Source organism: Neolamprologus multifasciatus, chromosome 6 (assembly GCF_963576455.1).
Source record: "Neolamprologus multifasciatus chromosome 6, fNeoMul1.2, whole genome shotgun sequence".
Taxonomy (NCBI): domain Eukaryota; kingdom Metazoa; phylum Chordata; class Actinopteri; order Cichliformes; family Cichlidae; genus Neolamprologus; species Neolamprologus multifasciatus.
In genome coordinates, this window is record NC_140444.1 from 35,876,250 (window position 1) to 35,901,031 (window position 24,782).

Consider the following 24,782-nt stretch of genomic DNA (forward strand, 5'->3'; position numbering starts at 1 on the left):
AATAGCATTAGTATATGTTACTTTAATTAAAAACAAACAAACAAACATTTAAACATCCATTCCTTCAATGGTGAATATCAGCAATATCTGGCCATACAGATATTGCCATTCTTCTTCTATAATCACCAGACACCCCCCCCCCCCATCTTTCTTTTATGTACTTCGCTGAGTATTGCTGATATCATGAAGATTCTTGTATATTTGTGAGATTACACTTTTCTTAATTTCTGACTTATAAGCATTTATAAAGAGTTGGGTAAATGGCCTCACTGCAGTGGTTATTTGGTTTTTAGTGTTTCAAGTATAGCCACAAGTATTTCTTGAAAATGAAAAATGAAACTTTGTAATAATATCCATATAGTGGCCAGCTTGTTAGGGATTTCACAGCTGACAGCTGTGTAAAATGACACTGACAAGAGAACAACGTATCAAGGCAACATTTGAGAGAGTAAAGTTGTGTTTCCACAGAAAAATAACAATTGAAGGAGACTTCAGACTTGACATGCTACCTTTGTTCATGTTTGTTAATTAAGAACCTTTGTCACATGTTAGTGCAGATGTAATTCTGACATACAGAACACAGAGTTCATATTTCTGCTATAAATCATATCTTTCTAACACTGTTACTTGATAAAGAATCCCTTAAGTATCAAGAAAGTCAACAGTGTAATGACAGTACTGATAGTTTAAACAAATGGCCACAAGTCAGACTTTTTGATTACATGCTGATCACATACAGACCCCTTGTTTAAAAGTTGTTCTAATCTTCTGTACGATGTCCATTTAACGATCCTAGCCATGTGCTGAGATCTGATTGGTACGTCCCAGATTGTACAACAACAAAATATCAATATCAACAACAAACATGTGTAACAAATTTCAGTTTGTTCATTATTTCGCTGGGGGAAAAGGATTTAAATTAATATACTGAAACAGAAAACATACAAAAAGCATGAAACAGTATAAAAATCTTTCTGTCAAAGGTTTTTGATAATATTACTGTCGCGTGTATGTACAGTTCGTGCGTGACCACACACACACGTTCAGTGGGTACGTTGGAACGTGATGACGTCGCATGTCTGTAGGTCGACGCAGGGTTAGTGGAGTTGTTTGGGCTGTGAGAGGAGAGATCCGTAGCTGGCAGTGCTGGGAGGGTTTCAATTGATGTTGTTGCTTCTGGGCCGCACGATTCCGTTGTCATTCGCCCAGAGTCACTACTTGCTGCCAATCCTCACTGTCGAGGCTCGTTGTAGCCAGATCCGTGTTAATAAAACTCAGAGCGATAGCCAGCATTACACACAGCACCGTCTTCGTGAGCGCAAGCAACCAAAATATAGGAACCATGCCCGAAAGGAGGCCCTTCGTACGGCTACCTACTGACGTTTACCCCGTCAACTATGGTTTGTCTTTGAAGCCTGACCTGATCGACTTCACGTTTGAAGGCAAGCTGGAGGCTTTGGTGGAGGTATGTTGACCACGACACCCCCGTAGATACACAAGTGGATTTATCTGTGCATGGCGGGGATCTCGTTATGTAATCTGACCAGCTAACGGTACCAGTTGCTAGCTAATTACGACAAATTGTTAGCCACTAGCCCACTAGCTGTCATTATTGCACGCGTTAGCTAATGTAAGCTGCAACGTGTTAAATGTTCTGACGGGCTCAATTTGGCCGAATTAAACCAGTGAATGAAAAAGAAACAACCACGTTATGTTTCTCTGACTAACAGTAAGCTGATCCGGACTAGCTAGCACAACAGTCCCGTGCCGCAGAGTTGCACTCTCATGTTAGCCTAGCTACCTGTTAGCCATCTGCCAGTGGCAGGCAGTGCGCTAAGTTGTGTTTTAAGAGGAGCTTGGTGAATACCAGCGACGGTAACCTCTCGTAGTAACATCCCATTGCTTTTGAGGCTGATACTTAATAAGTGGCGATTCATGAATTTGGTAAAGCGCTATCTAGCACCCAGCCAATACTCACTAGTGTTTGCTAAATCATGGCAACATCGTGTAGCCCCCTCCCACCCCAGTCCCACTAATACGGTTGAACTAGGTGAAGTTGTACGTTGTACATGAACATAAACCGTGAGTACAGTAAAATGACAACGTTTTAAAAGTCCTTTCGGTACGTTTGCTACTGTATCTTGTGCTCACTTGTATCTATCGATAAAATGGCTGTACTTTGTAGACTGGATACTATGTAGGACGTAAAAAGCGACTCTGTTTGTTTAACTTGTGTATAAATGGTCCCATTGTCCAGACACCTGTTAGTTGAGTGTGCTAACACCTGCGCCTGGTTGTAAACTGTTACTTAACGCACATTTTCACAGCAATCAAGTCAGATCACAGACGCTGTCTAAATATGCACCATTTCCAAGATTAACCTTATATGCTTTATGATATGCTTTACACCACTAATGGTAGTGTAAAGTGCTTCATTGTCAGGAAGAGTCATCTGTTAAAAAGATTAACAAGACACTGGCAAACCTTTGGTACAAAAGGGAACCTGGAAAAACAACACAACAATTTTTTACATGATGTAATAGCCAACCATTAATTGTGTGCAAATTCTATAAGGTGTTGTTGCAAAAGCAAAGCACAGGTACAGTTTTTTCCACGAAGAAACCTTGACAACTTGGGTTTTTATGCAAACTGATTAACTGTGACATGATTTGCCCATTAAAATTAGACTCCAAATGCCTTTAAAGAGTTTGCTTTTTTTAATTGGTAAAATGACCAGTTCAGATTTGGTAGACAAACCAACTTGTACACAAGTACTGTATACTCTCAGCTTCCATGTATCTGAAATAACATTGCCACAAACTGTGAATGTTTGTGTTTTTCCCTCTATGTTGGGGATTAACGTCTGCTTTTTGCACACAACTCAGAGTCCCCTAGTTGTCTACCTGTCTTGTGTTTTTGTTTTCATTTCCCTTCACTAACTATTGTTTCCCTTCAACGCTGTATTTTTTATCTGTAAATTAGATTTGCTGTGTTTGCAATCTAAACAGGTTCAATTTGAATTCACAATCACTGGTGCAGTTTGGTCCATTGATGTAGTTCCAAAATGAAACTTGAACTCTTCCTGATACTTGGATGCAGCTGCTGTGTTTTACTGAAAATGTAGAAATTTAGGCACAGCAAAGAGTCTAAGTTGACGTGTTTTATGTCAATATTTACAGGTTACACAAGCTACAAATCAGATTGTGATGAACTGTGCTGACATCGACATCATCACAGCTTCCTTTGTACCACAGGGAGGAGAAGGTCAGACTCAGTGAAACCTTGTTTTTGCTTTTATAAATGGCATTGTTGTGAATAGCATTGTCACTTCTAGCCATCTTATTTGATTTCAGGATTGAAAATTCTTAATAGCATCATTCCCCAAAGCCAACAGCGTGAGTTCTCAACATGTTCTGATCTTCTTTTTAAAATTTGTTTCTTTTAGAAATTAACGCGACAGGATTTAACTACCAAAATGAGGATGAGAAAGTCACCCTTTCATTTCCTAGTGCTCTACAGAAAGGTAAGAAGAGACTGTTGGCGGTCCCTGCTTCTGAAGCAACCGTCTGTATGACTGTTAAGAACACCAAGGACGATCATGCAGATGATCATTACTGTTATTATTCACCTCCCCTGTGGTGATGGCTGTACAAACAGTGTGTCTCTCTCTGTGCACGTCACCCTAGGCTTCGGCACATTGAAGATCGACTTTGTCGGGGAGCTGAACGACAAAATGAAAGGATTCTATAGAAGTAAATATACATCTCCTACTGGAGAGATTCGCTATGCTGCTGTCACACAGTTTGAGGTGAGTGAGTGGCCTCAGTGAAAAATACTTGAAGAAGTTGTGTGTATTGCTTAACACTTTAGTTCCCTGTGTTGCAAAACAGAGGCAAGTCCTGTGGCTGTTCTGCTGTTCAGAGTGGTATCTCACAGTTTGTTCTATTTGATACGCTCTAGTTTTGCTTGTCAGAAGTTGGCCAATTAAGCACAGACACTGACCAGGACGCCTTTATCAGAACCCACTGTGCAGGATATCAGGCTGTAGTTAACATGTAGGCTTTTCTTCTGCAGCGGGTGTAGCTGGAAGATAAAGAGGATCTTTCTTTATACAGATGCATTTTTCGCAGATTATTAAATGTTTCTTTTTCACCTCAAAGTAAATGCTGTAAAAATGTCCTATATCGAGTGTCCTATATCCTGATCGAGTGAGTTGACAACTATTGAAAAGCTCACTCGAGTGTGCTTTTCCTTGTTCTCATGTTGGGCTTAAGATTTTTCAGGAAGCAGTTCTTGCACTTACAGTAACTTAACAAGTTGTCATCACCTCTGTTATCTTCACTCCACATAACTCTCACCTGTTCCTCTGCATGTGAGTTCGTGAGGAGCTACACTCGCAATTAAAGAGAAAGAAAAAGCTGAAAAAGTGAAAATTTTCACACTCAGCTGAAGTGAAACAAGTGCAAAGAAATCTATGCAGATCTAATTTCCTATTATTCAGTGTACCTATCTTGCTTCTGTTTGGATTTATTTTCAAAGAAATACTTATAGTGTATACGATATGCTTTAAGAAGATGGGATAGCTTAAGAAAAGAGCAGGGTCTCGTTTGTGATTAAAATGATGACTCCAGTCAGCTGTTCACAAAAAGGGAGCAGTGAAAGTTGAGCTTGAGGGCGAAGTTCGACCACACTCGTTCAAATGCATCCATGCTTGTGTTTATGTCAGTCACTCCAACTGGCCAAGCTTGTTGGTTTGGGAAACATAGAACTGTCATTTATCTAAAAGAAGCATAAGCCATAGGTGTGTTTCTGTACATCAGGAAACAGGTTACATGACCACGCCAAAAATGTTCAGTTGAATTGTTTCCTGCTAAAAATAAGTGTAGGACTGTTTGCAGCACTGCTGAATGGAAAAATGAAGGTGTGTATAGATAATTATGTATGTTGGTTCAAGTTTCTGTTTGTGACAGTTACTTGTATACTTAATGTAAACATTAAGTTTTACCAGAAGTGAAGTCTGTTGCAGCTGGTGTCACACAAAAAGACCAGAAGGTGGAATATGAGAGGCATATTTAAGATGCGCTTGGACGCTGTGTGTGATCTGAACATAAACGCAGCCCGGCCTCGTCTGGACCCAACACACCTTGTCTCACAATCTGTCCTTTTCCCCTCTGCCCCTCATGCCCCTGTTTCTCCAGGCCACGGATGCTCGCAGAGCTTTCCCCTGTTGGGATGAGCCAGCTATCAAAGCCACCTTTGACATCACTTTGATAGTTCCCAAGGACCGAGTAGCCTTGTCAAATATGGTACGTGTCATATGTCCACTCCTCCCTCCGAGGAAGTGACGACCCCACAGTGACCAAGTCACTCTCTGCTGCCAGGGTTCCTTTATGCATGTCTGTGTTTTCCCTCCTTTCTTTTCCCTCTCTTTTTTCTGTGTAGCTTACATAACAGAGGGCAGACAGTCACTGTGTACTCTTCCTCTGGCTAAATATGAACAGCTCTGTCTGAAGTCTAACTACTGTATACATACAGTTTTGTCACTATAAGGAAATTTTAGTAAGTATCATGTGTTTATTTTGTATACTGTTTTCTGCTATTTCAACTGATCGACTTTACAGCCTAAATTAATCAGACAGCATCATCTGGCTCTGATTATTTAAAACGCAGCGCCCCTCCAGGCTAACGCGGTCCATCTGGGCAGTGACCGTGAAGTTAAATTTGGCTCTTTTTGACAGTTTAATACGAATGACATTAATGCACTCTTTCTTTAATAATGACATTTTTTATGGCTTCTTTTAGTAGAAAGGGTAAAAAATAGTTATAAATAAATGGAAAGGAAAAGAAAGACAACTGTAATCACAGGACCCCGGATAATGGTATTAATTGAAAGACTAAAACTGTCATGCATATGAATTATGAACTGAGCACAGTAGGGCTGCTCGATTATGGCAAAAATGATAATCACGATTATTTTCACTGAAATTGAGATCTTGATTATTTGACGATATTTATTTAACAATAACAATGTGTTGAATAATGACTTTAAAGATTGTCAAAAAATAATATAAAATAGTGTGCAAATACTGATAACAGTGCAAATGTTTGCAATATAAAAAATAAATGAAAAATGTAAACATCTATGTTTAGTGAACTTTGCAGTGTTGCTCTGTGGTGCAGCTACGACACTGTAGCAAAGTTTACACACTATGTGTACTTCCGCGGTCCCCAACCTTTTTTGCGCCACGGACCGCTTTATGCCCGACAATATTTTCATGGACCGGCCTTTAAGGTGTCGCGGATAAATACAACAAAATAAAACTAGTACCCGTACTGAAAAAAAGAAATTTATTCATAACACACGTGAAAAGACCCAGGAAAACCGAGCAAACGATAAACACGATAACAAAATAACGCTGAAAACCGATAAAAACCCTGAAAACTATACATTTCACACCTGAGCCTCAACTCTCGCGGCCCGGTACCAAACGACGGTACTCGTCCGAGGCCCGGGGGTTGGGGTCCGCTGGTCTACTTGATCCAGGTCTGACTCCGCGAACCCATAATGTTTCCACACCACTGAAGGTTTTTTTTTTTTTACCTCTCTTTTCAACCGACAGCAGTCACTCTCCTCTCCAAATAACTTCTGCTTAGCTTTCCGAGCTTCCCTCGGGTCCTCTTAACCAGCGGTCCCTAACCCCCGGGCCTCGGACCGGTACCGGTCCGTGAGTCGTTTTTACCGGGCCGCGAGAGTTGAGGCTCAAGTGTGAAATGTATAGTTTTCAGGGTTTTTATCGGTTTTCAGCGTTATTTTGCTATCGTTTTTATCGTTAACTCGGTTTTCCTGGGTCTTTTCACGCGTGTTATGAATAAATCTTCTTTTTTTCGGTACAGGTACTAGTTTTATTTTGTTGTATTTATCCGCGACACCTTAAAGGCCGGTCCATGAAAATATTGTCGGGCATAAATCGGTCCGTGGCGCAAAAAAGGTTGGAGACCGCTGCTCTTAATTGTTGTGACACGTGTTCGAAATGCAGAGAGGTGCGCTCGATTTGCCACACGGAGCAGCGCCAGAGTAAAGCACGAGGGAGGGGCTAATAATCGGCTCAGTCATTTTTAATGATCGTTGAAAGCCCAGATTATAATCGTGATTAAAATTTGATTAATTGAGCAGCCCTAAGCACAGACATAGGCTACTCCATCTCGGGACCTTTTTGTGTTTATGTGCCTGCTGCAGTTTATTTTCTGCTTTGACCTCTAAAGTTGTGAGAACGATGTTATTTCTGCAGTCGCTGTCAACTCTTGCAAAATGTGTCCTACTCAGTATTTATTTAAGACGATCGTTTATTTGTGAACTTGGCAATAGAATAGAACAGAATAGAATAAGCCTTTATTGTCTTTGTACGTGTACAAAGAAATTGTAGAGTGTTAGGGTTACTTTTGGTATAAACCAAAGGGTTTTGATTCATACAGTCAGTTACTCGTTGCTTCTATATTTTGTCAATCAGCTGGTTAAACTGAATCATTTTCAGTCCACACTTCAGCCATATTCACGTCTGAGAATATTTAGTTTTTTAATTGTGGATCGATCTTCTCTCCAGAATGTCATTGATCGAAAGCCACACCCAGATGATGAAAACCTTGTCGAAGTCAAGTTTGCCACCACCCCCATCATGTCCACATACCTTGTAGCTTTTGTCATTGGTGAATATGACTATGTGGAAAGCCAGTCATCAGATGGTGTAATGGTACGCGTCTATACACCGGTTGGAAAGGCTGAACAAGGGAAATTTGCCCTGGAGGTAAGGCTGTTGTTGAAACATACCACATTTACAGAGCTGAACCCAACCTGTCGCTTTATTCACTGTATTATGTTTTTACCTTGAAGTAAAAAGTTTGTCCGTAAGCAGAATGAGAAAACAGACAAATTAACCAGCGTTTATATGACGTGGATCTGCTGGATTGTTACTGACACAGAATCAAACACAAGTGCTTTTCCTTTTTATTTTATTTTATCTTTTATTTTATCTTTTTATTGCAGGTTGCAACTAAGACCTTACCTTTCTACAATGACTACTTCAGTGTTCCTTATCCGCTGCCTAAAATTGATCTCATAGCTATTGCTGATTTCGCTGCTGGTGAGTAGCTCTAGATTCTTACATGTGGAAGTTTGGAAATGGTTAAAGTCAAACTGAAACACTTTCTTCTTCCTCCCATTCAGGTGCCATGGAGAACTGGGGCCTTGTTACCTACAGGTAAGCTTTACAAAACACAATAAGATATTTTAACTTGTGTGTCCATAGTATTTGTAATGAATAGGCATATAATAATAGCATAACTACAAGCAGATAAAGTCTGTTTCCACCCAGGATATAATTTCTAGAGGCTGTGGCTCAGATGGGAGATTTTCCATCTCTCTGTTTTCTGTCATTATAAATTTAATGTCTTTGGCTCTTGGGCTATTAATTAGAATAAACAAGCACTTTGAAAATGTTTCTGTGAAGTCTATGAAATTGTGGTTTGCAGCCTGCTCTGACATTTATAAACTACGTGATTAAACACGAGTGTAATCAGGCTTTAACAGTTGTTAGACTCATTGAGAAAATGGCACGTTTTTCTTTATGGATGACGGCCCTAATGGCTTTTTAATTGCTTTGTGCTTAGCTGCATGTGCCACCACCTGTTAGGTATTCAGCTGCTATCTGATTAGCACAGAGCCGCATTCATCTAGCATCCTCAAATAGATTGAAGTGCCTTGATAAACTGCACAGAAGGCGATGGGACTGTAGACAGATGAGCGAGAGCAAAGGTTGCAGACGAATTGTCGACCTTCAGCCGTCTTTGTATTAACCTCGAGTTTCTGCTGTTTTTCAGGGAGACAGCATTGCTTATTGACCCGAAGAACTCCTGCTCATCCTCCAGGCAGTGGGTGGCACTGGTGGTTGGACACGAACTTGCCCACCAGTGGTTTGGAAATTTGGTCACCATGGTAAAAAAAAAAAGCTATAAACTGACACCAGTTATACACACGCAGAAGAGAAAATGATGTATTCCTGTTTGAAAAACATTTGTTAAAGTAATAACAAAACCTCGAACAGCATTTATAAAAAAGCAAAAACACGAACTGGACGATATTTTATAAACTAAGTTGAAGAAGACAAAATGTAAATCTCTGGAGAAATCAGTCAATCTTATTTATTTGGTCTTAATCTCTAAACTGTCCTCAGGTGTTTGGTTACACAGTCCTTCAATTCACGGCATTAAGAAAATGTCTCGAATTTAATTTCCTGTTGATACAGACGCTGCACTCTCCGTAAGAATGTGAAACTCATATCAAGTATTTGATTTGTATCTCAAAATATTAGAAAAAGTAGTGCCTGACTTATTTTTTTTGTCATGCTCTTTATGCACACTGTATAAATAGATATGCCTTAAAATATCTGTATATGTAATGTGTTTATAATACATTAAGTTTACACCATTATATAATGTTATCATTTATTTTTCTCATATCTTTATTGTAATTTTCTTCTATACAACAAAAAAACAGATATTTAATGAACATAGCTGTCACAATGATACAAAAGAAATCTTGCAAGTAATAGGGACAAGATTCCCCCTTTTTTCATGAATAACCTCTGCCTCCAGTCCTTATGTTCATCTATGGCTTCCAGATATTCAGAAAGTCCCGTTGTTTGCCCTTGGCAGTGTATATTAGGCTACGTTCACACTGCAGGCGAAAGCGCATCAAATCTGACTTTTCTGACCCTATGCGACCCATATCCGATCATGGTATGACAGTGTGAACGGCACAAATCCGATATTTTCAAATCCGATCTGGGTCACTTTCGTATGTGGTACTGAATCCGATACATATCCGATGTTTTAGAAAGCGACTGCTGTTTGAACGGTCACGTCGCATTAAATCCGTCTTTTACGTCACTGACACAAGACAGACGCCAATTATGAGCGCAGGAGAAGACATCGTGAACGCTTCCTGGCCATCCCGTGTAGTGAAACTGTTGGGAAGACAACGTTGGAGAAACGTGAACATTTTATTTGTACTGTATAATCTGCAGATTCTGACAGAAATCTGCAACTATCCTTTGAAGCACCGCTCCTCTAAAACAGCAATAAGGATCATTATTAGGTTATTCACATTATTATGTAAATAACAAAATAACTTAAAGCATAAATTGGGAAACGTAAAGTCCGAAGTCTTTATATTAACAGCCATCAGTCAAACAATACTGTTTGCTCTGGGTCTAAACATGTGTTGTGTGTGACGTCTTCTTTTGCGCATGCGGCCGCTTTGAGCGTTCACACTAGAGCGTGTTTGCTGTCGCATTTTATTTGTAGTGTGAACAAGCAGACAAAAAAAATCGGATTTGATCAAAAAATCTGAATTGAGCATTAAGACCTGCAGTGTGAACGTAGCCTTAGTCTTTCCAAGCCTGGAGAATCTGGAATTTCCTTCTTTCAGAGTCCCATGGAAGGTGCATCCATACTCCAACATAGTGCAGTGGCTTTTCTGGCTTGAAGTAGTCCAGTCTAGTAATTTGGTCTGCTTCTTTTATTGAGCTACACACTACCCTGCTTGAGCTCTTCTTGTTACAGGTTGTGGTTATCTTCATTTTTACCTGCTCTAACAAAAGGGATTTCCTGTGATAGGTGGATAAATTGATAGATATCCAAACGTATGTTAGCGTTTAATGTAGGTAATGTAGCTTTGGGGTGCAGTTTGAAGATGATCTTTTTTAACTCGAGTTGCAATGATGTGAAGGAACTTTGTCCATAATGGAAAACAAACTAGTAAATGTTTCCTTTTTTACCTTTTGGGAAACTCATCGTGCTTCGGGAATGACTGTAATTTGTTTGTTTGTGCTCCATTAGTTTTGAAGGACTTGGAGGACGGTCTCGTCTTAGTGCCTGTCTGTGTTTGTGTGCAGGAATGGTGGACCCATCTGTGGCTCAATGAGGGGTTTGCATCCTGGATCGAGTATCTGTGTGTGGACCACTGCTTCCCAGAATATGACATCTGGACTCAGTTTGTCTCGGCCGACTACACCCGCGCTCTGGATCTGGACGCACTGGACAGCAGCCATCCCATAGAGGTGAGCTTTGAAATCCAACATGTATGCAGGGAGTCACTTAAAAAACTTTTTGTCTCTATGGAGGAAAAAAGTGATTTTATTGAGACCATATCACCAGGATGTAAGCCCACCTTAACATCTGGATTTCACATTCACAACCCACATAATCTTTTCTTAATTACTGAGTGTGTTGAAGGACAGATAAAATTAGATGTATTAAGGTCGGTGTGTGTTGCTGTGTATGGCCTTCTGTCGGCTTTGTAACACCCACTTATGGTTTTGCTCTCAAGGTGAATGTGGGCCATCCATCAGAGGTCGATGAAATCTTTGACGCCATCTCCTACAGCAAAGGAGCATCTGTGATTCGCATGTTGCACAACTACATCGGAGATGAGGTTTGTCGTCTGATGTGGTATCTGTCGTCGTTTCCAGTCTGATGTTGAATATTTATGAACGTACTTGTCTTTCTCTTCCGTTGAAGGACTTTAGGAAAGGAATGAACGCCTATCTTTTGAAGTTCCAACATAAAAATGCATCAACAGGTGAGCGCACATGCAGGAAATACTTTCCCTTTACGTGAAGTTGTTGTGTGGAGTCACTCTTTTGACTTCTTCCTGTCTCCCACAGAGGACCTATGGGACTGTTTGGAACAGGCCAGTGGGAAACCCATTGCTGCAGTGATGGGCTCATGGACCAAGCAAATGGGCTTCCCCATAATAGCCGTCGACCAGGAACAGGTGAGCTGTTCAATCTGATTGTTTGACGCATGCACTTATATTTGTTGACTAGCCCTGAAGTTGATTTTGAAACTGGCCTAAACCAACACAGTGACATGAATACATTCATTTACACCTACAGTTTTCTAGTTGAGCGTTTGGTTCTTTTCTGCTGTGACATTCATTCGTGCCTTGACTGTGATATTCATGATACTATTTTTAGCAAGGTGATGACCGCGTCCTCAAGATATCGCAGAAGAAGTTCTGTGCCAGTGGACCACATAATGGTGAGTGTTTGTCACGGACGTTGCCTGGTAAAAATGTGGATTTACCAAATCCATTAGATGCAGTGGTTAACAGATTCGGTTAGCAAGTGTAAGGTCACTGGTTCAATTCCAACCCCTGAAGGGTTGTGTCAGGAAGTGTATCTGGCTCAAAAATGTTCGGAATAAGAAAATGTGTAGCTGCCTGTTGTGGGAATCCCTTGTAACAAGGGAACAGCTGAAAGTAGCTAGCTAACTAAATGTAGACCTATGGTTGTTTTTTAATGAGCTAAAAAAAAAAGAAAAACACTTTGAATCTAATCCTCCTGTGGTGGCTCCATCGTTTGTCTGCTGAACAGAAGAAAACTGCCCCAGCTGGATGGTCCCCATTAGTATTTGTACCAGTGAGGACCCCAAATGCACCAAGCTCAAGGTTCTGCTGGACAGACAGGAGACCACCATCACTCTGAACAGTGTTGGCCCAGACCAGTGGATCAAGGTGAGCAAGCAATAATAACCTGCACTGAAAATGATGCCACCACCAAAACGGTAAAATACTTCAGGTCACTTAAAGCTGATGCCAAAAAGTTACAACCCCAGATTTTGCAGCAGGTGATACATGTTTACAGCCATGTGCAAAAAAATCAGATTTGAACTCTGCTGGTTTCAGTCTTCATGACAAGTGTACAGGGGTTAGCCTGCATTTTAGCTTCAGTAACGCTTCAAAATAGGGGTGTGGCTACTTTGGCTAGCACATGGATCCTGACACAGTCTGCTAGATTTCTTTGGTAATTTAAGTTTTGTGGTGTTGGCATCATTTTAAGCATTTTAATGACAAATTCTATGGTATACTCTGGGATTATTGTACTAATGGCCCATTTAAAAGTCTAATATTTTACCTTTACATAACCTTCTGTATACATATATAAAGATATCTGAAGCAGTAGTATTAATTTTCCTGTAGGCCAAAGTGCATTCCAAGATATGCATAGTAAGACCTGAGTGAAGATGTTGTTTGCGTTGTTTGTAAATTGCTCGATTGTGTCATTTCGACTCTTGCAACAGCTGCAGACTGAGTTTAAGAATTAACGAGAGAAGATGCGTCAGTCTGTCGTCTTTTCATTAAAAGTAACTTTTAAAGTTGGAATAAAGTTAACAGACTGAGCTCCTTATTGTCAGCTGGAAGGACGAGCTGTAAGCACGTAATCATCACAGAGTCAAATAACACTTTTTCTATGAACCCAGTTCACTCTCAAAGGAACAGCAGCTATATTTATTCTTTTGTGTGGTCATTAAAATAATGACCACGGTGTAAATTGGCAAGGACAACGATGGACTTGTTTAGCTGCTTTTAAATGTGACTTGCAAATTAGTGCAGCTGTCGAGTCTGTTTAACAGTTCCTCAGGATGTAAGCATGGTAAATGTTTTGAAATGGGTCAGTGCTTCACAGCTGATGCAAACAATATGTTGAAATCCCATTACTGCTCTAACTATAGGTATCCAGTGCAGTTTAGAGTCAGTAGTGGAGAATAGTGATTGGAGGCCTGCTGTTCACTGTTGTCTCATTTTTATTCACCTAAAAAAACAATCCACTCATCACAGCAAGCTTATTGTTGATTAATCTCTTGCATTTATTCTGATAGTGTTTAGGGCGTGCTGGTGCTCAGCACTCAGTGTAAAGGGTAAAAATGATAAGAGCCCAAATTCCCCACAGTCTGACTCAGACTTGTCTTTCTGCTGTTTTCCAGATCAACCCCGGCACTGTGGGCTTCTATCGCATCCAGTACAGCTCGTCCATGCTGGAGAGTTTGCTCCCAGGCATCAGAGACCTCAGCCTGCAGCCTGTGGACCGACTGGGACTGCAGAATGACCTCTTCTCCCTTGTAAGCCACACACACAGCTGGGAAACAAAACAATTAAAGAATAGTATTTCCTTCATTTTGTTCACAGCAGAATGTAATTGGCTGCAAAGTTAACTGCTTGTGAGTGTAGAAAGGAAATCCACTCCCTTCCAGAGTAAACAGCCACCTGATTTACAGTACAAGGGAGCAGGAAGACTGAAAAGAAAATGTGGGACATGAAAGTGGAAAAAACAGTCAAACGAGTACAACTGTTTCTTATTAGTAGATTTATGTATCACATGATCTGAAATTATAATGGAAGTGTTGCATCGAAGAGTGGACGTGACTAATTGGGAATAATGAGCGGATCTAGCTAATGAAGCTCGTTTTTTCCGCTTTGTGTCTCTTTTTTAAAGCGGCTCATTTATTGTGTCTTTAATGAAGCACAACAGTTTTCAGCTAGAAAGAGAGAGACAAAAATGTTTTCTAATGACCAGTTTTGTAACACTATCAACTTCTATTAGTGACACAGCATGTCTCTGTATGCCTCCATATTTAATTTAAAATTGTGAATGGCTCATGATGTATCTTTCTATTAATTATTGTGAACACTTCTGAACATAGTGTTTTTAGAGGTCAGTGACAGAAGCTACATGACCCTCATGTTGAGCTTCTCGACACTAAAGCTGCTATAAAGTAAATTTGTGATTGACGGTATCATCACCTTGAATATAAATCAATATCTCTGACCCTGGATTGAAATTAACACTGAGCTAATGTGTTGCATAACTGTACATTTCACCACATTACTGGAAACTAATCAGTTTATCTTGCACTAAACCTCGTGCCTAGTACAGTATTTCCTACAACCTTTGAATAACAAACTTTAATTTGTTTGTGAGACATTTGACAAAAGCGTAACTTGAGCAGCACCGCATGTTTAAAAACTGCAAAATGCACAAGGATCGACAGATTGTCACTTCCTGAGGAGTCCTTACTTTGAATAACATTACAGCCTCCTGTTTTTTTAAACATCTTTCTCCACCTCTGAGTCCCACGTTACCATTTTTCTCTCTTTGGGAAATACAGCAGCTCTACATTTAGCTAGCAGATTCCTTTTTTGGCAACTTACATAGAAACATTGTCTGTTTGGTATTTGTTGAGCAAAATAAAATGACCTGCTATCTAAGATATTATTCTGTTTGTGCTCACGAAAAGTGCTTTTTAGATGTATCAGCTCACAGAGATGAGACGTGTTGAAGCTATAAGCTGGCCATTACTTTCCTATTACTGAGCCAGTATCACCATGTTGTTACTGGGAGCAACACCAGGCTGCAAAATGAACTCTTTGATAGTAATATACATTAATTAATAGTCATTACTGAAGGTGCTGGAACTTTGTTCCCGATTCCTCTGCGCCACTTTAACCCCCAGCTATCACATTTTACGTGATTTGATTCCAACCTGACTTGGTTTTGTTGTCACAAATTAAACGCACTTAACTTGTTACACTTAACATTCGTCCTCTGCTTCCTTCCCACTGGCTCAACACAAAGTTGTTTTGGATTAATATCAGACCTTTATGCTTCCTTCTTTACTCTTACACAATCTGCAGCATTATCAAAGGATTGGAATTTTCCTGAACTTTTATTGCAGTCAAATTAGATGTTGACACTGTGTGACAGGAGTAATGTTCACAAGATCAAACGGCAGCTAATCATAAATCTGTTCACTTGTTCACTTGTTCTTTGAAAGCAAACAACTCGACAGGTTTTGTCCATCTTCATTAAACTAAAACCTTATTGATTTGCACGTTAAAAACAAGCTCACGTGGACGTGATGGCCGTGTGGTGACAAAAAGTGCTCGTTTATTCATATTTCTTCTCTTTTTGGAAACATATTCTAACCCTGACTTCAAACATGCCAAGAAACTAACCTGACACACAGTCACTTTACTGGAAAAGCATTTCTTCTGACCCTGAGGCAGTAAAGGAAATGGATCCACGTTTCTTAGAAAAAATCCATTCTTCGTTTTCTATGAAATGCTTTATTGTTAGTGTTAGTACCATTGTAGCACAACCTTTCCTTTGCACCTGCAGTTTGAGACTTAAATGTGGTTATAAAGATATACAGAAACCCTTCACCTTGAAAAACTATAACATCCACCATAAAGCACAAGGCTTTCATCCTGCCTGTTTTAGTTTCTAATTGATTTGTGGCCTCAGTCTCGTGCAGGGATGATCAGCACAGTGGAGGTGCTGAAGCTGATGGAAGCCTTTGTCAATGAGCCCAACTACACCGTGTGGAGTGACCTGAGCTGCAACCTGGGAGTGTTGTCTTCTCTGCTGTCCCACACCGACTTCCACGAGGAAATCCAGGAATTCATCCGGGACCTCTTTACTCCCATTGGCCTCAAGCTCGGCTGGGACAGTAAACCGGGGGAAGGTGAGGAGGCGTTGTAGAGAGATTGCATTCAAGGTGGAGCCGCTCCATTCCTTTCTTGTTATTAATATTAAAATTGAGAGTAGTCTTTTAAAAGAAAGTGCAGGAATGTAGAGAGTAGGAAAGTAAAATATTTGATTTTCAAACTTGAAAACGTTTTGGTACAAAATAGCAGTAGAAAAAAATGAGCTTTTCTTTTCTTTTTTAGGCCATGAGAGCTACCCTGTTATCAGATGAGCATTTCGGTTACTTGAACTGAACCATATATAACTCGTAACTGTTTGTTTCCACTGTTTCTGCTTTAGAGACAGGTCGGATAAGATGACTGACTGAAATTAGTGTGAAAAAGCTCTGTCCATGAGTAATGGAGTAACCTAAGGGCTATTTTTGTGTGCTACAGGTCACCTGGATGCTCTGTTGAGAAGCCTGGTTCTGGGGAAACTGGGTAAGGCAGGACACAAACCCACACTGGAAGAGGCCCGGCGGAGATTCAAGGATCACGTGGATGGCAAGCAGGTTTTACCTGCGGACCTGAGAAGTCCGGTAAGTTGAGCTTGCGCAGGCACTTTGGCAACGAACAGTGTCAGATGGTATTCACACTAATCAGTATGTTTTGCTTCAGTTTGCTAAAACAGATGGTGTTGCAACAGTTTCTGTAAATAAATCAGATTTGAAAATGTGGACATTAGGCTGCAGTCAGGTCTTGCTTGAGCTGAAGATCTTCTTCCATCATTATTTTTTATTTTTTTAGTATGTTAGGCTTGTTTATTCAGTGAAATAGCCTGTGGACACACTGTGACCTATGTAAGCCTGTAGTAGTTACAGTTACAGGCAGTCATTTGCACTCTGACTGTGGCAAGAACTAGTAAAAAAACCAAAATCTATCTATAAATGATCCTTCCTCTGTTTTTGTAGTTCACATGTTGTGCTTATATCTATGCTGACTCTGCTAGAATAACTATTTGACAGTTCAACTTTGAGCCTTATTTATCTCATACTGAGCGTTGGTGCGGCCCCTCAGAGCTGTATATTATGAAGGAAACTCTTTGAGCGAGTGAGCTCGACAAAACCTAAAACCCATTTGGAGATGATGGTTATCAACAAGCTGTTAAGAAGAGCTTCATAATTCAGGCTCTCTGCGCCTCGTATTAAAAGGGGCTTTTGTTATTTTAAAGTCTGTAACTCTGTTTGGAAATCTCTTGAGCTCGGTATGGCTTAACAACTTGGGCAAATAAAAGGTATTCCCCCAGCAGAGAAGCTGAATGCCACTTAAACATGCATATATTACATTTTTGAAACGCATGTTTTTATACTTTATTTTAATCTGCTGCTGTCTCTCACACATTAGGCTTTATAGCAGAACATACACAGAGAAAACTGTCAATCAATAAAATAAATGTACTTGAAACATGCTGTAAATCAAAGAATTAGTGAAACTGGGTTCTTCCAGCCAACTTTGAACTGAAACTCTGAACATAACTTGCTCCCAACAAGGTTACATGTTCAGCATAAGTTACCATGAGGAACGATAACAAAATAACGCTGAAAACCGATAAAAACCCTGAAAACATTTCACACGTGAGCCTCAACTCTCGCGGCCCGGTACCAAACGACTCGCGGACTGGTACCGGTCCGAGGCCCGGGGGTTGGGGACCGCTGTTATAGTGCACTCCCCAGCATGTCAGCATGAAACAAGCAGTCTTAATTTTAGTCCACAGTGCTCATGATGACCTTTCATTAGCAACGTCTATTCTCTGTGACATCATACAGAGCCAACGGTATTTTTTAAAAAAGCTGTTTGTCGTGAGCATGCACTGTACATATAAAGGATCTTACAGTACAGGAGGTGTGTTCTGTGAGGAAAGGAAAACGGTATGTTTAGTATAATAAGTCCAGTTTAATTGACAACATAAGTAAAGAAAGTCTTTGGATTTATTTTCATCTATTTGTAAAGTTGACCTCCAAGACGACGCTACTGTCACTGGCGAGGTTTGATTGTGAAGATTTGAGTAGAATTTCAATAAAGTGCTGGTCACATGACCGTAGGTCACCTGATCTTTGGTAAAAACGTCATTTCACTTTATAAGGGAGATCAGCAGATGGCCCCGCCCCTCCCTGAGCCTGGTTCTGCCGGAGGTTTCTTCCTGTTAAAAGGGAGTTTTTCCTTCCCACTGTCGCCAAAGTGCTTGCTCATAGGGGGTCATATGATTGTTGGGCTTTTCTCTGTATCTATGAAGCGCCTTGAGGCGACATTTGTTGTGATTTGGCGCTATATAAATAAAGTTGAATTGAATTGAATTGAATAAGGGGCAAGATTGTAGGTGCTTATCTCAGACTGGATCAGAAGCTTTCATTTGATTGAAAGTGATTAGAAGATGGGAAAAAAACCTTGAAGGCCCAACAAAATACAGTATAGCAGCATCACCATACTACAGTGTAATTCAGTTAAACGTTATTAAAGGATAATGTCTAAGTATCTTTTTTTCCCCACAGGTGTATCTAACAGTATTGAAGCATGGAGATAGTGCTACACTGGACACGATGATGAAGGTAAAACTACATCATGTCTCCATCTGTGACGTACTCTGTGTCATTTAGCACCAATAATTCCAAAGGAGTTAGATCTGAGTGACTGTAGTTGGGTAATCACGGTCACACTGTGTCTTTGTCACTACTCCCTCAGCTCCACAAGCAAGCAGACATGCAAGAGGAGAAGAATCGAATCGAGCGAGTTCTCGGAGCCATCTCTGCCCCTGATCTCATCCAGAAAGTGCTCAACTTTGCCCTCTCGGTACATAAGACCGTTTAATTTGCGGCTCTCAAGCGTAGTTTTATTTCTCAGGATACAGGAAAAGAAAGGAATGGCATTTACTTGCAATCATGGTCAAATAAAAAGACCCAGGGGTGTTTTTATTTTGTAAGCTTTTTCGTATGAGTCGTGTTTTTAGTGCGACTCAACTTAGAGTAAAATTTGGAGTATTGGCTTTAGAAAAGTGTTGCATTTGGCTTTAAGTGCCTGTCTGTGCTGAAGTTACTGTCAGCTCAAAACTAAAGGAAGTTACAGTTAAAGCTGCTTTACATAAAAACTGACGGTGAACCGATAAAATTGGACGTTGTGCTTTCTTGTTACAGCTTTAAAGGAGTTGTAGAAAAGTCTGATGATTCTCCAGCTGCAGTGTGATGGAGGCCAACATGGCTTCTGTCAAATACCACAACAGCTAATTTAGTTCTCTCTGCACGTTCCCGTCCCAACAGGAAGACGTTCGTCCCCAGGACACGGTTTCAGTAATCGGGGGAGTGGCAGGAAGCAGTAAACAAGGACGGAAAGCTGCCTGGAAGTTTGTCAAGGATAACTGGGAGGAACTTTATAACCGCTACCAGGGAGGATTTCTCATATCAAGGCTTATCAAGGTAAAGAAAGAGCCTGAGGTTTACAGTTTCCTGAGGTTTTCTGGTTATTTCACTGTAAAATACACACACACGTCTTTATTGTCATTGTCACAGGATCAACAAAATTAAAAATGGTCCCCGATCAGTGCATCCGTTTTATTTGTTTATAGGCTGCTCACATTTGTCTTATTCATGTGTCTTTGCAGCTCACAGTCGATGGATTTGCTATTGATAAAATGGCTGTGGAAGTGAAGGTGAGCGCTCCCTCTTGTGGGATTTAATTAAATTATATTAATCTTCCAAGTTAGGAAATGAATGGTACAGGGAATGGTTCTTGTGTATTGCTTTTCTACTCAAACACAAAGTGCTTTAGCTGGACTTCTACTGTGTGGTGAAATAAACAAAGAAAAAAACCAACATGATTGATGATTGGATTAGAGCAGGGAGATATGACCAGAAATATTTATCATGATATACATTTGAAATTTTGCGATAACGATATAACTGACGATATAATTGACACTTTACAACTCCACAACTTTATTAGTGCAAAAAACCCCATCAATGTATTTTCACTTAAACAAGCAGCTGTTTATGTGCATTAAAGTTATATAAAAATGTAACAGTGCAAATTCCTTGCTGACAGTTTAACCAAAAGGCATTTCCAGTGGAAATATCCTCAGCATAACCATGTATAATATCCACAAAACCTAAAAAGAGGTTAAACACACACAATACGGTAATATTATGTTGAAGCACCGTACGTATCACTCCGCGGGGCGCCTAACTACGATAGCCGTAATGCTCCGACAATCCATCAAGCGGTGCGGCTTCGTAGCTTAGCAAAGTCGTACTGAAACATTTGACAGGTTTTCAAGCGCCGTGTACATAAAATCGTTTCGAGGTCAGTAAACACAACCAGAATTCATACATAAGGCACACGGGATTATAAGGGGCACTGTTGATTTTCAGAAAAATCAAAGGATTGATTTTAAGTGTGCCGTATTTTCCAAAAAACACGGTAATAACGACGGCCCGCTAGCATGCTCTACCAAAAATAGTGCTTTGTTGTGTATTTGACGGACGAAAGCTAAACCACTTCCACACCACTGATGTTGCAGCATTTTTACAAACCAATTCTGGTTCATTCGTTTCATTTAACGATCCGCTTTCGCTCTTCTCATTCTGCGTCGCCGCCATGTGCGTATGTAAACAAAGGCACTGCGCATGCGCATTTTACCCATATTCTATCGCAATATTTCATTTTCCTATCGTTGCCCAAAATTACACCGGTATTACTGTGAACGGTATGATATAGCCCAGCCCTAGATTGGATCATTGCCACTGATGACCAATCCAGCTTTTTAGGTTAGACTTTGACCCAAAAAGGCTGATAGGTGATTAAAATATTAAATTCCTATCCTGAAGTCAGGGTCTATGGCTCTGGGCATGAGGCAAAAATTCAGATTTTGAGAAAACAGTGTAGGTTACTCCATGTGATATTTCCCACCCCATCATATTTCCATCTAACTTTAACAAACAAAGCATCCTTTGGTGTCTTTGGTAGTTGCTTATTAGTTGCTTTTTTGCTCTAAATGGATTGTAGTTGAAATCGATGCACGCCCACTTCACTCTGCCAGCTGATACTTGCCTCGACGCCTGCTTGTCTCTGCCTGTTTGCCCTGAGCAACTTAAACCCTACTGCTATGAATACACAAGCATTTCCCCAGTCCAGATTTCTAAATGAGGAAACTGGAAGTCTTATGGAAAATGTTGGCACATGAGAGAAATGCAAATAGAATTCCAAAAGGTTGTAAAAGTGGTTCATGAAGAAATCGAAACTCCATTTTATATAAAATGTTATTCTTTGTAGGAGGTTCTGTTCTGCTTTATTATCTGGATTCTGCAGTGTGATTTTAAATTCAGTTATTAATCTGATGTGGTGTTATTGTTACTGATATGATGCAACAGGGGGTTAAGGGTTTCCTTCCTTTCTGTCCCTGCAGAGTTTCTTTGAGAGTCACCCGGCGCCAGCGGCCGAGCGTACCGTGCAGCAGTGCTGTGAGAACATCCTCCTCAACGCCGCCTGGCTTAAGCGCGACGCAGAAGACATCCACCAGTATCTACTCCAGCGCAAAGCACCCCCCGTCTGAACTACCAACCCCGTCGCCCCCACTCCCTACCCCCACCCCCAACTACAGACCAGAGCGGGAGACCAGAGGGTACTTTGCAGCAGGCTTCATTTCTCTAAAGAAACTGCAAGAAACAAGAAGACAAAGCCAAGAATTTAACAGTGTGTTGGAAACACAGACTCTTTTTACGTTAACAAGCAAAATTCTGTTTAGACAGACCAGGAATGTAGTTTTATCCCCATTCTGCCCATCAGCAGATGACCCATCTGTTAGTCAGCACGCAATATTTCAGTCTCGCAAGCACCTCGACCCTCGAAATGATCGCTAACCCTGCTAACGGTCACATGACCAGCCCGTAAACACCCCTTTATCCACTTTTGCTCGTAGCTGAGAAAACTGTGAACCCAGTCCTCCTTTTTCCTGCTGTCGGCCATTCTGAATGCATGAAGTGTCTGAGGTTTGTTTTTTCTTCCCTGCATTTGCTGCTTTAATTATACCACTTAGTCGTCCTTGCTGTGATACTTTCCCACATCCTTGTTTCTCTCACACGTTCCTCCTGGTCTTCCTTCACTTTTGGCCGCTGTGATTGGGTAAACTAAAAAAAAACAACCTGGGCAGAATGGGGTTAATAACCATAGTGTGTGTTGTAGTTTCCAACAGAACTGATTCTACATTGCTAATAAATGGTTAGGACGAGGTGAGCAACGCTAGCATGGTACTACATTATAAATTGTATAATGCAAGCATTATTTTATTTTTAAATTGTTTTGTTTTTGTTGCCAGTATTCCTAGCAAAGAATTAAATGGAAAGGTTCATGGATATCTGTTTCCACTCCCCCCAGGAAGAAAAAAACAAACAAACCTCAAGCTTGTTTGTGTTGAGCAGAGATTGTGTAGTTAAAATCATCCAGATTCTTTATCCTTCTCCCACAATGAAATGACGGTCCAGGCGTGTTTTTATAAAAGCGATGCAGTTATATATTTAAATGTTGCGATAATCCTGTTATGCGAGGACAAGGAAAGAAAAAGATCACAACACTACTTACCGGGGCCTTTTCTTTCTGAAGTAAAATCCTGAAACGCCTCTCCGTAGGGTTGAGAATCCAGCGAGACCCAGTTTCGACTTGACACATCGACGTTGACCCTGCCGTCGACCTCGGAAGCCTTAAACCGGTCGACCGGTTTTGCAGTAAATATTCAGCACTGAAGCGGTGATCATAGGGGACTTCCTCATAAACATCAAATGGATCTAATGTGACAGATTACACAGACTTGTTGAACGAGTATATCTATTATAGAATTTACAATTTGATGTGTTTTTCTGGAAACATACCAACGAGTCATCTAACCTGTTGTCGAGACCCCGCCCCCTCCCTTGGAACATTTGTTGTTTTTTGGGGGTTTTTTGTTTTGTTTTTTTTTTTGTTAAAAAATACAGTTGGTGTTCATTAAAGTGGAAAAGGATTATAAAAACTAATGATGTGAAATCAGTACATGTTGAGTTTTGAGTGAGGGGGTGAGTGTACGTCCATAAGAATATCATTTTTAGCTCGTGCAGTTCCTGTTAACCCTAGCCAGTTTTTTTCTTTTCTTTCCTAGTTTGAATTTATAGTATTGTATCAAATCAAACGCACTGAATAATTAATTTCCTTTTTTGAAAAGGGGACCGTTAAAAAGGGGACTCACTGAATGTGTGTGCCTGCTCACAATGTGGCTGAGCATCTTTCTTGAGCACAACTCAAACATGTCGCTGAAGTCATTTGTCACGGGAAATTAAAGAGAAAACATATATACAAAAATGAAACATGTCCAGCTTTGGATGATCCAGGGAGCGGTCAGCTCACTGTTAACTCAAGCTGAAATATGAGAATTGCTTTTCCAAATTTTCCACAACACTTACTCAGGTGCTCAGCAATAGATCTGCAAAATTTGAAGCCGGTGGTATGAACAGATACTTTTCAACTTACGAGCAAGCTTGTTTCTTAGAAGCAAATTGCAACCAGACAAAGAATGCGCACCAACTGCTTAACTCCCTGAAACTAGATTAATTAAAGGTTAATTCTGATAGAAAGTTAAAAACCCCATTTTGGTTTTTAGTAAAAAATACTTGTGTTCACTGAACATGCAGATGTTTAAATTACTCTGATTGTAGTTGAACATGAGGAGCAAATGTAAATATACAGTTTATTAAAGTAACTGGTGTCTGTCCATTAAGGACAATGTTCAGGGGCTTTTACAAAAAAAGGCTTTCTGGGAAGCTTATTGTAGTAACATTCATCATTCATCAGCAGAGCTTGGTTATCATCCAGGCACTAGAAACCTAAATGACAAAAGGACGTATGATGGCAAAGCCGCGAGATGCAGAGGTAGAGCAACATGGGATAGAGACTAGCAGAGTAGAGCCTATACATAGCTGTTCTACATTTTTATGGCATTTAAACTATATTAATATTGTCTGCATATTTTAAGCCCTTTGGCATCAAGGTTGAAAAACTGTACACTATTCAAAAGCACCAGACCTACTGAGTCTCAGTGCAAAGCATTTTAAGTGTATTCCACTTACCTAGTCATAGGGTGAAAGGCAGGGTACACCCCAGACAAGCTGCAACTGCATCGCGGGGCTGACAGATATTTAACCGCTGGTGCTGATTACTGCACCACTGCACCACCCTTTTTATTTGCAAATCTATTCTTTCAGTTTTTTTCAGTTTCTTAAGTTTCTATACTCTGTTTTCCGTACTTATGGCTGTGGGTCATTATCCCATATAGCATAAAAGAAATACACCCTATGTGTTTAATATGTTTAAGGAAAAAGAATATATTGCATATGTATGGCCTTAAAGTGACCTAAAGCACTACCTGAAATAAAAATGAGTCATTTAATCTGGCCTCATTATCTGTTTG

The 24,782-nt window shown here is 40.3% G+C and overlaps 1 protein-coding gene across 2 annotated transcripts; it reads left to right on the forward strand.

The window, feature by feature from the left end:
- Positions 1-1,098: 1,098 nt before the first annotated feature.
- Positions 1,099-24,761, forward strand: npepps (aminopeptidase puromycin sensitive). 2 transcript variants are annotated; one of them, XM_085164145.1, is made up of 23 exons: positions 1,099-1,465; positions 3,180-3,264; positions 3,446-3,523; positions 3,687-3,808; positions 5,199-5,306; positions 7,602-7,802; positions 8,042-8,138; positions 8,222-8,255; positions 8,875-8,989; positions 10,950-11,114; positions 11,384-11,488; positions 11,575-11,635; positions 11,721-11,830; positions 12,033-12,096; positions 12,432-12,571; positions 13,822-13,956; positions 16,140-16,359; positions 16,757-16,899; positions 18,850-18,906; positions 19,040-19,147; positions 19,612-19,767; positions 19,953-20,000; positions 21,753-24,761. In XM_085164145.1, exons 1-23 carry the CDS (start codon positions 1,343-1,345, stop codon positions 21,897-21,899), a joined length of 2,622 nt encoding a protein of 873 aa, XP_085020271.1. In that variant the 5' UTR covers positions 1,099-1,342; the 3' UTR covers positions 21,900-24,761. The 2 variants fall into 2 exon arrangements, with proteins under 2 accessions (XP_085020271.1, XP_085020272.1); XM_085164146.1 differs by having other exon boundaries at positions 12,435-12,571.
- The last annotated feature ends 21 nt before the right edge of the window (positions 24,762-24,782 follow it).

Excerpts from the sequence above, each read along its gene's own strand:
- npepps (XM_085164145.1), top strand. The coding sequence starts at position 1,343 with ATGCCCGAAAGGAGGCCCTTCGTACGGCTACCTACTGACGTTTACCCC. Across the intron at positions 16,900-18,849 it reads CTGCGGACCTGAGAAGTCCG|GTGTATCTAACAGTATTGAA; the intron begins GTAAGTTGAGCT and ends TTTTCCCCACAG. Across the intron at positions 20,001-21,752 it reads AAATGGCTGTGGAAGTGAAG|AGTTTCTTTGAGAGTCACCC; the intron begins GTGAGCGCTCCC and ends CTGTCCCTGCAG.